The sequence below is a fragment of the Bubalus bubalis genome, chromosome 8 (genome assembly GCF_019923935.1).
Source record: "Bubalus bubalis isolate 160015118507 breed Murrah chromosome 8, NDDB_SH_1, whole genome shotgun sequence".
Taxonomy (NCBI): domain Eukaryota; kingdom Metazoa; phylum Chordata; class Mammalia; order Artiodactyla; family Bovidae; genus Bubalus; species Bubalus bubalis.
Genome location: NC_059164.1, coordinates 5,135,795 through 5,152,168, shown reverse-complemented (window position 1 = coordinate 5,152,168; position 16,374 = coordinate 5,135,795). Strand labels below are relative to the sequence as shown.

The 16,374-nt window shown below is 48.3% G+C and overlaps 1 protein-coding gene across 4 annotated transcripts in view; it reads right to left on the bottom strand.

Annotated features, from left to right (window-relative positions):
• Positions 1-16,374, bottom strand: part of DDC (dopa decarboxylase) — a 100,030-nt gene that overhangs the window by 70,599 nt on the left and 13,057 nt on the right. For 3 of the 4 annotated variants that reach the window (XM_006073507.3, XM_044946400.1, XM_006073508.3), the window contains exons 2-4: positions 6,587-6,815; positions 4,211-4,324; positions 1,405-1,524 (exon numbers count right to left, since the gene is read on the bottom strand). In XM_006073507.3, the coding sequence (XP_006073569.1) occupies positions 1,405-1,524; positions 4,211-4,324; positions 6,587-6,787 (435 nt within the window). In that variant the 5' untranslated portion in view covers positions 6,788-6,815. Of the gene's footprint in view, positions 1-1,404; positions 1,525-4,210; positions 4,325-5,843; positions 6,564-6,586; positions 6,816-16,374 lie in introns of those variants that run through there. The other variant, XM_044946401.1, reaches the window with a different exon arrangement.

The following is a 16,374-nucleotide window of genomic DNA, read 5'->3' as shown; positions in this document are numbered from 1 at the left end:
ACGCTTTCATCCTGGAAGCTGAGAATCCCCACTGTATTTGGAGGAGGGACCCTGCTAGTGTGATTAAGTTAAGAACCTTGACAGGAAGGGGAGGGGGTTATCTTGGATTATCTGGATGGACTCTATCTAATCTCGTGGGTCCTGAAAAGTGAAGACGCTTTCCCATTTGTGGTCAGAGGAGAGGTGACCTGAAAGAAGGGTCAGAGAGATGGGACACAGCCACTTTGCAGACAGATGAGGTGCCATGGCACAGGAATGTGGGAAACTTCTAGAAACTAGAAGAGGCAAGGACAGAGTCTTGCTTGGGACTTACAAGGGATCAACCCTGATTTTACCTGTGAGATCCATCAGGCTTCCACCAGAAAGAACTGTAAAATAATAGGGGTAGTCAGCAGATTAACACACTAGCCTTTAAGAACCCTGGTGAGTCGAGCAGTCTCGAGCCTGGAGACGGGCTTGCCCCCCATCTCATGCAGCCACACCAGCAGGTGACCTCACACTGAGGCATCCAGGCCTCAGTTCCCGTCAGCCAAGTGGACACAAACACAGTTGCTGCGACTGACTCCCAGAACCTTTGAGAAGACGATATCTGAAAAAGGAAATTCTTTTTTTTCCCAAAGTAGCAGGGGCATTCCCTGCGAGGGTGGTGGGTTGATTGGTGTCCCTCTTTGCTGCTAGGAAAGAAAACAGCCGGGCAGTCCTGGTTCCCTGAGTGGCACTCATGCCATAGACGTCCCGCCGTGCCTGTCATCGTGTGTCCCGTCCCCTGATGCACCGTCTGGCTTGTAGACACTCTCAAGGGCACGTGCTAGGTGAAGAACGCATTTGATCATCACACCGCACAGGCATCATCTTTAGGTGAGTGGTGGGTCCCCGTGGGTGCAGCTCTTTCCAGAAGGCTCTGCAGCACTGGGTCACAGCTGCCGCTGGGGACGGCCCTGCGTGGTGGTCAGCTTGCGGCTCTGTGGTCAGATGGGTGTGGACTCAGACCCTAGCTGTAGAACTTCCCTGCTGGGCATCGACGGGCAAGTTACCTGACTGCTCTGAGCCCTAGTTTCCTCGCCTGTAAAACGGGGGTTGAGAAATGGTCCCTCATCAGAGCGCTGTTGTGAAAATGAAGTTTGGGCCTGGGAAGCACTCTGGTAGATGGGCAAGCAATGGGGAACCACACACGTCTCCACAGCTGTGTGTATACTTCTGTGCACCAGCCAAGCGACAGCCACCATGCTGCCCACCATCAACAGCGGCCTGGGAGTGAGAGATGGCTGGGGAGCCAAACCAGATGCAGAGCTTTCCTAGGGCTCTGCTCTGCTCATTCTCCAGAAGAAATGAGGACCCAAGATGCTTGCGGGCCTCTTGCCCACCTGCACCCCCAGAATCCGGACCCTTTCCTCTCCACCTTACCTGGATCACCCCGCCGCCTTCTCCAGCTTCTCCAGCCAGAAACGCCTCTGGCAGCTGCACCATCTTCCCCAGCCAGTCCATCATCACTGTCTCGAGCTCTGTGCACGCTGGGCTGGCAGCCTGTGGGCAGGAGGAAAGGATGAACCGCAGGCGGCTGCCCTCAGTTTCCCGCCAGCTTGGGATCCAGGGGTATGACAAGCAGGGGAAACTTCCTTACTGCCCTTGATGAATTGAGCAAAAGGTTTTGAACATTTTCAAAAGGCCCATCCCTGGATGGGACTCACTTTGAAGGTGGGCTTGCACAAGGTGGAGCTTCTGGAGCAGCAGCAGCTGGACCGTTCCCCCCAGCAGCCCCAGGTCACAGGGGCTGGCAGGACTTCGTGCTGAGAGCTGGCACCCATAACCTTCTGCTCCGTCTGGCCCTGGAGAGCCAGGAAGGAGCCATGCTCCCTGGGGCCCAGGTTGGCTGCTGGAGTCCATGTTCTCTGCATGGGGTTTGCAAGTCTCTACCTGCCTCACCCACAGGCTTGGGTCCTCTGCCCTCCACAGCTTCTCCATCATAAACCTTTAGGGGCTGGTGCCAGAACAAGGGCCTAGATCTGGCTGAATTTCAGAAGCAACAGCAGGCTTTATTCATTCACTGACCTCTAGATTAAAATCGCCTGATCCCAGGTGCTATTCAAACATCTCCCAAAGTTTCAAACATGGTCTCCAGCCACGACTTGGGAGGATAGCGGGGCAGGAAGGCATCGACCTCTGCGATGACCTGCCCCACAGCCGCACGTTCCCAGGCCAGCTTCCTCGTTCAGCCATCTGTTTGTTTATAGAAGGACCTAGTAAGCCTCTCTGGTGGACCCCGGTCCACAGCCACAGTGAGAGGAATGAGATGGGCTGAGTGGGGGAGGTGAAGCCCCGGGAACCTCCCAGTCTCTGATCTTGCCTTCCAAGCTCTGGGATGGTTCTCCTTGGGCTCGGAGGGGGTGAGCTGGCCATAGGCCCCACCTGCAGATGAACCAGCCTTTCCAACCATGTGGGTCTCACTGTGGTGCTCTGGGTGCCCTTGGCCCTCACACGTGCCCCAGTTCCCCACATACTGTGGGGCAGCACCATCCAGAGGGCCCCCCCTCCATCCCATCCTGGCCAAGGCCCACTCCAGGTATGGGAACCTGCCTCACTGCTCAGAGGCCAGGGCTCGGCCAGTGCCTCTTAGAGACAGTGAGGCAGCCCTCCAAGGCCCCAGGGCACCAGACCATCCTCAGAAGAACAGACCTGGAAGGACAGGTGCCATCACCCTGAGGGACAGGGGGCTCTGGGTTGGAGTCCGAATGGAGTCTACTGTCCTGTCTGATGTAAGGAATGTGCTTTAGGGGACATGTGCTCTGAGGGTCCCCGAGGCCACATGGGCAGCACCCAGTCTGCTCTTCCAAAGAGAAATCGCTGCAACCAAGGCAAGAGTTGAGGGCTGACCCTCCAAGTCTGCCTCTGGGAAGCTGAGGCCCCCTTCCCCAGCAACTCTGGACCCCAGGCTAAAGAGGAGCAATGAGGGAGAGGGCCGGAGCTGGGGGTCAGGGGGTGGCGGGGGCGCCAAAGCTTGGGCGTTTAGGAACTCACAACTTCTTAGTGCCTGAGGCCGTTATTCAGCACAAGTCAGGAGTTAGGAGTCTGCTCAGCTACTTAGCACAAGCAAGCAGGCACCCTGGGCCCAGAAGGCTGAGTGCAGACCCTGGCCTGGAGAGAGGCCCTCAAACATGGGCAGCGCTGGGGTCCCTTACACAATCAGCAGGCAGCCCTTCTCTGGAGCGCTCTGCATGGGGGAAGCCAGGAATCTTTCCTGTGGTGCTGGGCTGGGATCTTTCTAGGACTTTTTACAAAAAAGTTTTTATTGGAGCATAGTTGATTTAGAATGTGGTGTTAGTTTCTGCTGTACAGCAAGAGAATCAGTTATATGTATACCTATATCCCTTCTTCTTTAGATTTTATTCCCATATGGGTCATTATGGAATATTAAAGAGTTCCTTGTGTTATATAGCAGGTTTTTATTAGTTATCCACTTTATATGTAGTAGTGTATATATGTTAATCCCCAGCTCCTAATTTATTCCTTCCCCACCTTACCCCCTGCTAAACACGTTTGTTTTCTATGTTTGTGGTTCTAGTTCTGTTTTGTAAATAAGATCATTTGTACCATTTTTAAGGTTCCACCTATAAGCGGTATCATATAATGCCTGTCTTTGTCTGTCTGCCTTACTTCACTTAGTATGATAATCTCTAGGTCCATCCACATTGCTGTGAATGGCATTACTGCATTTTTTTTAACAGATGAGTAATATTCCATTGTATATAAAGATGCCCCAGGGTTGGTGTGGAGGCAGGGCCGATCCCCTGCTCTCGGCAGCGGCACTTCTGTTGGGTTGGGGGTCCCTCCTTGGATAGCATCCATAGCCAAGAACAGAGCGCGTGGGACCAGGGCAGTCATGTTTCTCAAACTGCAGATGGTCTAGAAACCCCTCGTTCTGCTTGGAAGACATGCAGGTCCCCAGGCTTGGGCTGCAGAAACTCCAGGGCCTCTGCTGTGGTTTGAATTCAAACCAAGCACCTCTAAACACACTGCTGTGCAGAACTGGCTTTTGGATATAGACAGACTTCCCCTCTGCTTCCCTGAACTCCAAATTCCCACGCAAGGCCCCTCTGCTCAGACCTAAGTCCCTCTCTTCCCACAGGGGTGGCGCCACCTGCTCACTGCCTGAGTCCTGGCTGCATGTCCCATGTGGGACCCCCAGGACCCCTGCACCCCCACCAACACTCACCCAGGAGAAGCCGATGCAGCCGATGGCCCCACACAGCATGTCCGCGAGCATGGCCGGGTACGAGCTGGCCGTGGGGAAGTAGGCGAAGAAGTAGGGACTGTGCCAGTGGGTCACCTGTGTGGGACACGGGCAGTCACTTGGGGCCGGGGGGCAGCCCTGCAGGCGGGGGCCAGGGTGCTTGGGTTTGCCACAGAGAGTCAAGTCTCTATTAATAGAAAAACCTTGTTTTAACTGCTGGCCAGAAGTGTCAGCAAGGGGGCTGCTCCTGAGATCCCATCTCTTTGTGTTATGAGACTGCTTTTCCTAAAACTGCTCCAAAAAATAGTCTGTATCAGAAAAGGAAAAAAAGAGAGAGAGATTTGATTTTTGAGGTTTCCTCAGCCGCCTACTCAGAGAAGGCAATGGCAGCCCACTCCAGTACTCTTGCCTGGAAAATCCCATGGACGGAGGAGCCTGGAAGGCTGCAGTCCATGGGGTCGCTGAGGGTCGGACAGGATTGAGCGACTTCACTTTCACTTTTCACTTTCATGCATTGGAGAAGGAAATGGCAACCCACTCCAGTGATCTTGCCTGGAGAATCTCCGGAATGGGGGAGCCTGGTGGGCTGCCGTCTATGGGGTCGCACAGAGTTGGACACGACTGAAGTGACTTAGCAGCAGCAGCCACCTACTGCAGCTTCCTCACTCTCCTGCCCAATCCATTCCCAGCTAACGGAGCAGAAACTTCCGGGTTTGGCAGTCTCATGGAAACCCCGTGAGATGGTACCTACAGGTGGGACCTTCGGGAGGTAAGGGGTTGGAGGCAATGGAAAGGGCGGACCCTCTGTGCGGAAGAAAGGCTGGGATGAGAACCTCCCAGGATCCAAATCTGCGGGAACCTTGACCTTGAATACCCAGCCTTCACCCCATGAGAAGAGGATGCACCTGTCCAAGCTGCCAGCGGTGGGATCTGCTGCTGCAGAGTGGCTGGGCCATCCCCGGGTCTGACATTTAACTGCACTCCCGGGAGGGATTTCGTGCTGAGTGGCTTGTCACATTGGCATAAACTCTGGGCTGGTGAGAACCAGAATCCTGCTCTCTGCTCAAAGCGCAAATGTCACAGGAACTCCTGGGAGGAGGAGGGCGGGGAGGTGCCCTGGACTTAAGGGACCCATCAGGAACCCCATGGGTGGGGGTGCCTCATCCTGAGTGTCAGGGTCTGAAATTCCAGGCCCTGCGCTCCTGACTAGAGCTGAGGGGGTGAGGCTGAGGGTCTGACACCCCTCACCACAGCAGTGAGCGTGCCTTTAGGTGAGTCCAAGGAAAACCTCACCATGCAGCATGGAGCTGCAGTGGAGTTTCCTTTGAACTTGAGCTGTCTGCTTCCCTCCAAGTGACTCTTGGGAGACAGCTGTCCTGGGTGCTCCCCAGGTCTGTCTGCAGCCCCGAGTGTACCCCACGCCCAGGCTCATGGACCACAGAAAAAGAGGCCCACTTTGGTGATCCACGCTGGGCAGTCTCAGCACCACGCAGCCCACTCTCAGATAAAATAAACGAAATATTTTTTCCACACACTGATTGCCCCTCTGCTGATTTAACTTATTTGAAACTAACCATCTCTCTCACGTCCCAGGGTCTCAGGGCAGGGGACTGACCTTGTAACCGAGCAGGACCCTATGGGGCTGGGAACAGACCCCTCCCCCATAGCCTTTGCGGTGGCTCCTCTCTGCAGTACCCAGATAATAGTATCTGACGTGCACTTCCTGAGTTGTTTTACAGATGATAAAATCCCTACCACATGGAAGAAATTAACTACCTGATGACCATGAGCACATAGCTCCTAGCCTTTCAGCACCTGAGGATTGATCACGTGAACCCATGTGATCCTACCCTGTGACCTCACCATCAACCAACAAGAGGAGGAGCTGATCACTACCCTGAGACTTTAACAATGCTTTCAAGAAATCCACCGGGAGTTTGGGTGTTTTGAACATTAGCTGTCCTGGACTCCTTGCTGAAGGCCTGCAAGAAATACCGCACTATCCTTCACCACAACCTGTGTCAGATGACTTGCTTTACTGCACAGGAGCCAGTGGACCCAGGTTGGCTCAGTAACAACCTAGGCGGCTGGAGGGAAATCATAGTCGCCACCTTTGGAGCCCACATGATCTGGATTGCAGTCCTGCTTCCATCACTTACTAGCTGTGTGACCTTAGGCAGATCACTCAACCTCTCTGGGCTTCAGTTGTTTCAGCTATAAAAGAGAAAATAACAAAGTTTCTCCCCAAGAAAATGACTGTGAGGATTAGGGGCAATGAATCAAGTGCGTTGCCTGACACCCAGCAGGTGCTAAGCTGACAGCTGCCCTCCCCTTCTTCAACCATGGATGTAGGCTTACCCCCGGCATGATGATCTTCTCGACGTCCTCGATGATGGCCTCAAATGTCTCTGGCTCCTGCGGGGCAGTGGTGGGGATCAGGGGGCGCAGGTAGCCTGGATCCACGTCAGGGAACACCTGGCGCCCCTCGATGCCCTCCAGGTAGTCAGCCACGTAATCCACCATTTCCTTCCCCCGCCTGCGGAACTCGCTTGCATTCATGGTGACTGGCCTCCCTCAGATGCAAAAGCTGCACAGAGAGAAGAGAAATCAGTTGCAGACGTGACGATGCCTCACCTGTAATGGAGCAGATCCAAGCCAACCACAGGGGCTGCTGCCGGGGCAGAGAACCAAACACCCCTGAGTCCACCCAGACTCCGAGTCGGTTACAATTTCCATGTCCACTTGAGTTTGGAGACTGTAGCAAAGTACTTATTCTACTATTCACCAGCTACTCAGCTAGACACAATGCCACGTCTCTGTCTCATTTCTTTTCCTGTCTGTATCATGAAATGGACCAGGCACACATTTATTTCCATGGCCCATCACAACTTTAATAACAAGCCTTGGTTTCCAAATCGTGCCTTATTCTTCATGGGCTGTGGGACAGAGACTCTCTGAGTCTCTCTTTATCTGAGAAAAGCAGATGACCATGCTGATCTTTCCGGAAGGTAGAAAGGCAGCCACGTGGCCCGTGTCTAGCATGAGCAGAGCCTGGATAGGAGAAGCCCCATCAGCAAGTCTTCTATCTCTATCTTGACTTTCTATATCATCACCAGATGGAACCACACCTCTCCATACAACCCGCTTCTTTCCTCATCACACAACATCCAGGTGATCCTGGTCCTCTGTGGTGGTAACATTCCATAAAAGAATCCATGAACTCTGAATTAGCAAACACTGGACCTTTCCCAGGGGAAATGCAAGGTTACATTTCTGTGCATTTCTAGTCACATTTTTGTCAATCAATCAATACATAATCTTTTTTCTGTTCCCTTTTGTGCGTTAGTCTCTCAGTTGTGTCTGACTCTTTGAGATCCCATGGACTGTAACCCACCAGGATAGACTGTCCATGGAATTCTATTGGCAAGAGTGGGCAGCCATTCCCTTCTCCAGAGGATCCTCCCAACCCAGGGACTGAACCGAGGTCTTCCACATTGCAGGCAGATTCTTTACCATCTGAGCCCCCTGGGAAGGCCCAAGAAAGCTGGAATTAGCTTTGATTTGTAACCAGGCCTATTGAATCCTACTACTGTTGTCCAGAGACATTAACATTTGCCATTTGAAATCAGGCATGTATGCATGCTAAGTCACTTCAGCTGTGTTGGACTCTTTGCTACCCTGTGGACTGTAGCCCACCAGGCTCCTGTGTCCATGGGATTCTCCTGGCAAGAATACTGGAGTGGGTTGCCATTTTCTTCTCCAGGAGATCTTCCCCACCCAGGAGTCAAACCCATGTCTTTATGTCTCCTGCACTGGCAGGCAGGTTCTTTACCACTAGCACCACCTGGGAAGCCCTATTTCCTTTTAAATGTACTTTATTTAATACACCTTGGCCCCATTGACTTTGAACTTCTGGCCAACAACTCTCTAACTCATGAATGTCACTTATCTAATACATGTGTTTTCTCCCTAAGGCACATCACAGCCTTCTTGCATGTAGGACCCCTGGAATGCACATCAGCACTATATTTGGGGGCCATTTTTAATAGTCAGGTAACCAAGAATAACATAAAGATGCGGCAGTAATTAGACCACTTGCTGAAGCAACTAGGCAGAGCCTTATTAGATTCTGCTGGCAACAAGCCTCTTGGGCAACTTAAATTTTTAATCCTTTTATGTCTGTGTGCCCAAGAATGATCATAAAGGCACCATTGTGGTGACTAATAAGACAAATGAATTGTTGAAAACAGTGGTACCTGCATATAGAAAATCTATGAATAGTAAGCATGGACTATATTTTCCAAACTGGAAATGTGGACCACACAAAGAAAGAAAAATATTCATCAGAATCCCACCACTCAAAAATTCTGGCATACACCCTTCCCCGTTGTTTCTTATAAGAGACAATTGTATGCTAAGTCATGGATGCATTTCTTAATTCTAATAGTTCAAAGATGCATAAATCAAGATTAGTTTTCCTGTGGGAGAAAGTGATGGGAGATGGTTCTACAAGCCACTGTACCTAGCTGATGATCTTGAGATCATGTTATCAACACTTCTTCCATTGTTTCCATCATCTGTGATTTTTTTTTCTTTTTTTGACAATTTTAATGTTAAACATATCAAGACAGATTTTACTCAAGACTATTGCAATAGGAGAGGGAGACTGTCTCCCAAATACAACAGGGGTCAGTGAGGATTTCCAAAGATAGGTAGAGTTAAGAAGCAGATGGTACTTTACTAAGAATAGTTTGGCTGGGTGTCCAGGTGGAGGAAGAAGAGCTGAATTGTATCCCAAGGGCAGAAGCTTTCTAGATAAACCAACAGAGTGATTTTTCTGCTACAGCTGGGCTCAGCTCCCTGAGATGCAAACCTGCACTCAGAAGCGGGCTCAGAGACGTCTGACTGAGTCTGGCTGAGGAGAGTGTCTCTGAAATGGGGAATCAGCCTGATGGTGCCTCTCCTCTCTTGGCCTTCTCTCCAAAGTTCTCTGTTCAGATATCCTCTGTGAATAGTATAGAAGGCACCCATGGAAGGTTCCAGGCTCCATCAAGGTTACTGACTGGGTCAAACCTCCACATCCAAATGATTGTTCGGGGATACAATTTTCACATAGTGAACACATGAGTGACGGTGACTGGATACGATATAGGATTTGATTCTAAATTTCAGCAACAGCAAAGGCTAAAATAATAGCATACTCATACATAGTACATACATACATACATAATACAATACATAGACCAAACTGAGTCTTTGAGTTCTCATTGCACCTTCGTGTTTCATAAGCTGAAGGTCAAGGGAGCTTATCCAAAAGATCGTGGCCAGAATTTCCAAAGTCTCTTAGTGAAAAGCCATGAAGCCTTCCTTATATGTACACTTTCAGGTTCATAATTCCTTGGGCCTGAAGGCTTCTAAATTTATTTTTCACTTGGAGCAACTCTGATTATGTCAGATGTCACACATAGAGTAAAACTAGGTTTTACTTCAAATTGACGTATTTTAAATTGACTTGATTCAAATTCAACCAAAATTGCATCAAACAGCTGATCTTTCTGCTAGCTTGTTTTCTTTCACGAAGTAATTATGAGTACATTTCGCAGGGTGATAAATACTTTTCTATTGCGTGATTTCTCCCAATTGCATAGTGTTCCACAGGGTGAATGTGCCGTGTTCACAACATGCATCACTATTGTTGAATATCTACATCATCCCTGGTTATCACCTACGTTAGTGGGGACAGTTGGTGTAGCCTAATGGCCAACCCTGCACGATCAAGAACTAAAAGACTCTGCACAGCATGACATAGATGCCCTGTGGTTTCCTTTTCCTCAACTGAACACAAACACTATAACAAAGCTCTATCTCAGATAATTTTTATGATAGTTAGATAAGTACATGGGAACAGCTGAGGAAAAGAGGCACAAAATAAGCATTCAATACATGTTGTTAGACTTTTTATAAAGCACTGAAGTAGACAACCTCAATCTTTTGTTTCTTCACTGTTTTGTGTCAAAATTTTCTTAAGAAAAGTATTTATTCTATAATTTCTTTAGAACAAATTATTATAGAGATACATATTTTGTGAGTATGCTCAGTCATTCCATCATGTCCAACTCTCTGCCACCCCATGGACTGTAGCCCGCCAGGCTCCTCTGTCCATAGGATTTCCCAGGCAAGAATACTGGACTGAGTTGCCATTTCCTCCTCCAGGGGATCTTCCCAACCCAGGGATTGAACCCAAGTTCCCTATGTCTCCTGTGTCCATTGGCAAGTGGATTCTTTACCGCTGGGCCACCTGGTTAAAATTATATGGCCAGACTTGTCCCCAGAAAATATTTTTGCCAAATTACTCACTCACAGGGACTGTATAAAAACTCTAGATTTGCCACACAATAGCAAATACTGGGCTTGAGATACATTTTCAGCTTTGCCAGTCAGGCAAAGTTTCATGATTTCCTTTTACGTTGATTTATGAAGACAAATAGTTTTCTCACACGACTTTGGATAGTGGTGTGAGATTTCTTTTCCTGGATTTCCTTTTTAATGAACTGCTTGTTCATTACATTTTTAGATGTTTTCTTATTTAATTACAAGAACACTAATATAATAAATACTTGCACCCTATAATAAATACTTGTACCCTATGTGTGATATATTTTGCGGACATTTTCCTCATTTTTATTTGATCTAGTTTTGCTTTTAATTTTATTCTGACCTATAAGAATTCTAATGTAGTCAGATCTCAGGATCTGTTTCTTTGTGATTTGTTCCTTGTGCAAGACTATTAAGAAAGGCTTCTTAGAGTAAATATTCTCACAACCTCTATTTGCCCTACTAAGGCTCCAGGGATGCTCTGAGGCTTCAGAAGGACGCTTAGGTTCCTGGAGTATCAGCCGCTCTCTTAGAAGAGAACGGCTTCTCTTCTCCCGTTAGAACGGGAATATATGAGAATGGATGGCCAAATGGGAGGTCTCAGGAAAATAAACTGCCAGACACAACAACTTGCCCTTCCAAAGAAATATTCCCAGTCAAATTGTAAGATAAGACCTGATTATTATTTTCTAATCATTCGGTCCTTTATTTGCCAATTCTTTCCCACAAAGACTTTTCCAGAAGACTTTTAGTACAAAGTCACAGAGAATCTTGTGTTCATTGTGGAGCTGTTTGCTATCTCATGCCCTCAAGCTGAGCAAATATTGGCTGGAAGATGTAGGCGATGATAAAGGTTATGACTGATGCCTTTCCGGGCCTTGGAACGGTGGCTATTGACATCATCTTGTCGCAGCTGCAGCCCTGTGGTGAGCCCCACCTGCTCAAGGCTGTGCGAACCCCTCTGCAGGCCTCCGGGCCTCCTGACTGACCCGAAGGCCATTCGTTTTTGTATTGCATCATTTCACTGCCATCCCCTGCTAACTGCGGGCTTCTCTAAGCAGAGTCCTCAACTCTTTATTTTGGTTTCTCAGGACCAATCAGACCCTGCACCACAGTAAGTACCGTGACTGTTTTCTGAATGAGGAACGAAAAAATGAATGAAGGGAAGATCTTTTTGTCCTCTGAACAGTTTCTTTCTGACATATTAGATCCTACTCTCTGCCTTTAAGACAACCATAAACCAGCTCATCATGTACCTCCCACAAAAACAGGAGACATTTTGCCCTTTCCCCAGGGAATCCTGAGCCTTCTCCCAGACTCCTGTGTACAGTTCACGCTGAGCCTTTAACCCTGCAGGTTCAGAGCTGACCTGGTTTCCCCAGTCTTGCACCCAGAAGTTCATCTTGGATTTGAGCTACCCTCTGCTCTGGCCCCAGCAGTCCTTGTGGTCCTAGTTGAAAATATTCCCCTTTCTGGACCCCTGGAATTCTGCCTTTGCCACAGGTGTTTGGAGAGAGCTGGGTGCAGGCTCCAGCCAATTCTTCCCTGGCGGTGGGGGTTGGGTGGGCCCTGTGCAGAGCTTACGGGGTGACCGCACAGCCAGCCCCGACACACAGGGCCAGCCACGCCCACCGCACGGGGGTCTGAGTACGGCCATGCCTCTGGGCGGAAGACCGGACCCAGGGTGCTTTGCATCTGTCCATGGTCCTGCCTGTGGATTCAGACAAACCTTGGTCTTGGTTTCAAACCCTGGGACAGCGGACTCTTCAATCAAACTTTCCTGGCTTTCCTTCTCTATCAGGATAAAAAGAGAAGTGTTTACCTTTTTTTTTTTTTTTAAAAAAAACACTATTCCAGGAAAAACAAACCATAATTTATGTTTCAAAAAACACTTCTCCCTCTGGAACTGTGAGGCCTTGTCTCTTTTTTAAAACCTCAAGTACATGAGTACTAGGCACAAAACTAAATTGGTTCATCTCCCCCTAAATTGACTGGTTTCTGGATGATCATCCTCTCTATGGGCACAAAGAGAATAAACAATCCTGACAGGGGAAAGGCTTCTAGCCAAGACTGTCAGGAAACCTCTAGCAATGAGACCTATCTAACAATAAGGATGGTGATCTGTTAACCTGTTTGGGAAAAAAAAAAAATCCTCTAACATCTTTTGTGCCACTTAACGCACTAATTAACAGTGAGATATTTAGGGGCCTTAAGGCCAGGCGGGGGGTGCAGACTGTGTCCTGGAGCTGGGACTCGGGTCATTAGTGCAAAGCCACAACTTTGTTAGGCTCACCCGGAAGGAGCTGGTACCATGGAGGAGACGGCCAGCATCACAAAGGAGGTGGATACCTCTGCCCTTCAACCTCCCACCAGCACCCCGCCATTGGCAAAATGCTCCCAGGATCCAGGTGCCCTTGTAATTGGGGAAACAGCCTGTGAGGGCCCCAGGGGAGCAGGGAGAGGCAGGAACAGAGGCTCCAAAAGGCAGTCCTGACTTGCTGCATGCTTTACCACATCTGTGCCGCTGCTACCCTCATCCTACAGGAGGAAGAGGTGCTGAGAGTCTTCCCAGGGATGAATGCAGAGCCCATGTATCCTGCCAAGCACTCTGTCCTCTCTATACTCTCTTACCACTTTCTTACACTCATACAATTGCTTTACCTAAGCTGAGGTGTTCTTGGTGAAATAGGGACTCTTGCATCGGTTTAAAAATGGTCAACATTACCATGCATGCTGGAGACTGTGTGGAAAAAAGGGAATTCTCCTACACTATCAGTGGGAATGTGATTGGTACAGCCACTATGGAGAACAATACGGAGGTTCCTTAAACAATTAAAAATAGAGCTACTATATGATCCTTCAATCCCACTCCTGGGCAAATATCTGGCTTCAAAAAGATACATGCACCCCAACGTTCACTGCGGCACTATTTACAATAGCCAAGATATGGAAGCAGCCTAAATATCCACTGTCAGATGAATGGATAAAGAAGATGTAGTACATATATAGAATGGAATAGTGAAAAATGAAAAAGTGAAGTCATGTCTGACTCTTTGTGACCCCATGGACTGTAGCCTACCAGGATCCTCCGTCCATGGGATTTTCCAGGCAAGAGTACCAGAGTGGGTTGCCATTTCCTTTTCCAGGGGATCTTCCCAACCCAGGGATCGAACCTGGGTCTCCTGCATTGTAGGCAGGTGCTTTACTGTCTAAGCCACCAGAATGTAATAGTACTCAGCCATTAAAAAGAATGAAATCATGTCATTTGCAGTAACATGGATGGACCTGAGATTATCATATTAAGTGAAGTAAGTCAGAAAGAGAAAGACAAATACTATATGATATCACTTATATGTGGAATATAAAATATGACACAAATGAATTTATCCACAAAACAGAAATAGACTCATAGAGAATGGACTTGTGGGTACCAAGGGGGAGGGACAGCGGGGGAGGGGTGGACTAGAAGTTTGGGGTTAGCAGACACAAACGATTACATGTAGAGTGGATAAACACCAGGGTCTACTGTGCAGCATAGGGAGCTATAATCAATATCCCGTGATAAAGCATAAAAGAAAACAGTATTTAAAAAAATGTATGTAGGTGTAACAGAGTCACTTTACTGCACAGCAAAACTTAAAACATTGTAAATCAAGTACAGTTAAATACAATTTTTCTTTAAAAAAATGGTCAACATTTACATTAACTTATATGTACCAAGTGCAATGTCAACTTTTTGCATGGGCTCCAGTTAATCTTCATAACAATCTTATCAAGACTATTATCACCTCTTGAGCAATAAATCCACTGAGGCTCAGAGAGACAGGATGCAGCACTCTGACCCCTGACCCACCACAAACTGAATGCACTGGACTCAAACACAGGCACAGTGCATCTCCAACAGCTTGGGGGTTTCCTGGGAAACAGTACGACCAACCCTCTAGATCAGAATGAAAAACCAGTTTTTCCCTGAGATTCCGGGAATGATTTCCTGGATGCTCCCTAGAGGCCAGGAGGAGGCAGTCTCCAAGGGCACCTCCCTTCTCCTGATTGCATCCCTGACACAGGATAACTAGGAGGACAAACTGCTTGCCACATTTCACTACAGGTGGGCCTCTGGCCAGGCCACTGGGCCCCCAAGCCTCCATCTTCAGTTTGTAAAATGGCACAGCGCTAAGCATCACATAGGGTTTTAAGTAGGGCACACCACTGCTTCTGTGGTCCATGCCATGGCAACATCGCCAGGAGTTTGCTGTCAGAGGGGAACTCCACAGATGCCTGAGCGATGGGCAGTGGGCTCTCCCTGTCAGGGCTAGCCACCCGGGAGCACCTCCTCTCTGGCAAGCTGGGTCTGGATTAGAGAGGTTCCCTGCTGCACTTCATAAAACCAGAGTCTTCCTCTCTGCCATCCCTAGACTGTGCTCCTCTTCCCAGCAGTCATGAGAAGCAGAGAGCAGGGATTAAGGTCAGAGCACAAACGTGAGTCCTGGCTCTGCTGTAAGTGGCTGGGTAGCCGCCGGCTGGCTCCACGACCTCTGGAGTCTTGGTTTAGCCCCTTGTAATCGGGCAGCGAGATGCTGCAGGCACAGAACACTGCAATTCTCAGACTCAGAATGCTGGCTGGGTCTGGCATTTATGCATCCTTATGTTAGGAAAGAAGCAGGTCAGATCATCACGGGGTCAGACAGAGCGCCAGGGAAGTAGGAGAGAAATGGAGGGTGAGGAGAGAGCATGCCCGCCCTGGATGCAGATCAAACTTAGAGAGGAAAGCCTCGCTCCTCTGACCTGAGAATCTCGCATCTGTTTCTGATTCAGTCTCTGCTTAATGAATAGTCCCCATCTTAGTATTTTCCTGGCCAGAAACTCTTTATGAGAAGGAGCCATAAAGAAATGCACAGCACAATTTTCAATTTTAATCTCATGGGAAGATATTGATTCCACTCATACTACTGCAGATGGGTTGGGATGGAATAGAAAGCTGGCTGAAAAACTCACAATTTAAGCAACTTCAAAAGTAGAGAATTATTGGTGACATTTAGCCAGTTAATAGTATTCTACTTTATCCCTGAGCTCAGACCATTCAAACAGCTGTTGTCAGGACATGAGTGTCGTTTAGCAGCCTCTTACCACCTATTTTCCCCGAAGCCTAATGACACCGTGTGCAATGCCATTAATATCATGCTCATATGTACCTTATCAATACCTGCCAATTTCAAAGTGTCACATCCCACATTAATTGGAGTTTGTTGGCTGTTGTGAACAGCACTGCTGTGGGGAAAGCAGCCGTGAGCTACCCACCATGGGGCCAAGCACTTCTCCCCTGTTGAATCTGTCCCTCAAAGATACTCATTCCCGATGGGATTCAAAGGTGTGAGTTTTACAGTTCTTTGGCATGTTGCCAAATTTCTTTCCAGAAAAACTAGAATAAAAAAAAAAAAAATGTCACCCATCAGGCTTGGTAGGCATGAACACGCCATCCCTGCTAGCTTTTCAAATTAAGTTTAAAGTTTTCAAATTTGAGCTTCAAATTTAGCTTAAAATTTTTATCGTTTTCACTCCTGTTTACTCTTCTAGGATAGTCACATAAGAACCATCAGTCACTTGAATCTGAACTTTCCTCTTCTGTTTCCATTTTAATTTAGTGTCAGACTAGACCTCCTCCTCCTTAACTTTTTTCCTGATTTTTTTCTTGATCCTTCACCCTGCCCCCTTCTCTTATTCTCTTGGAGTCACGTTAATAATTGATAAAAGGTCACAACCTTCTGCCTTTT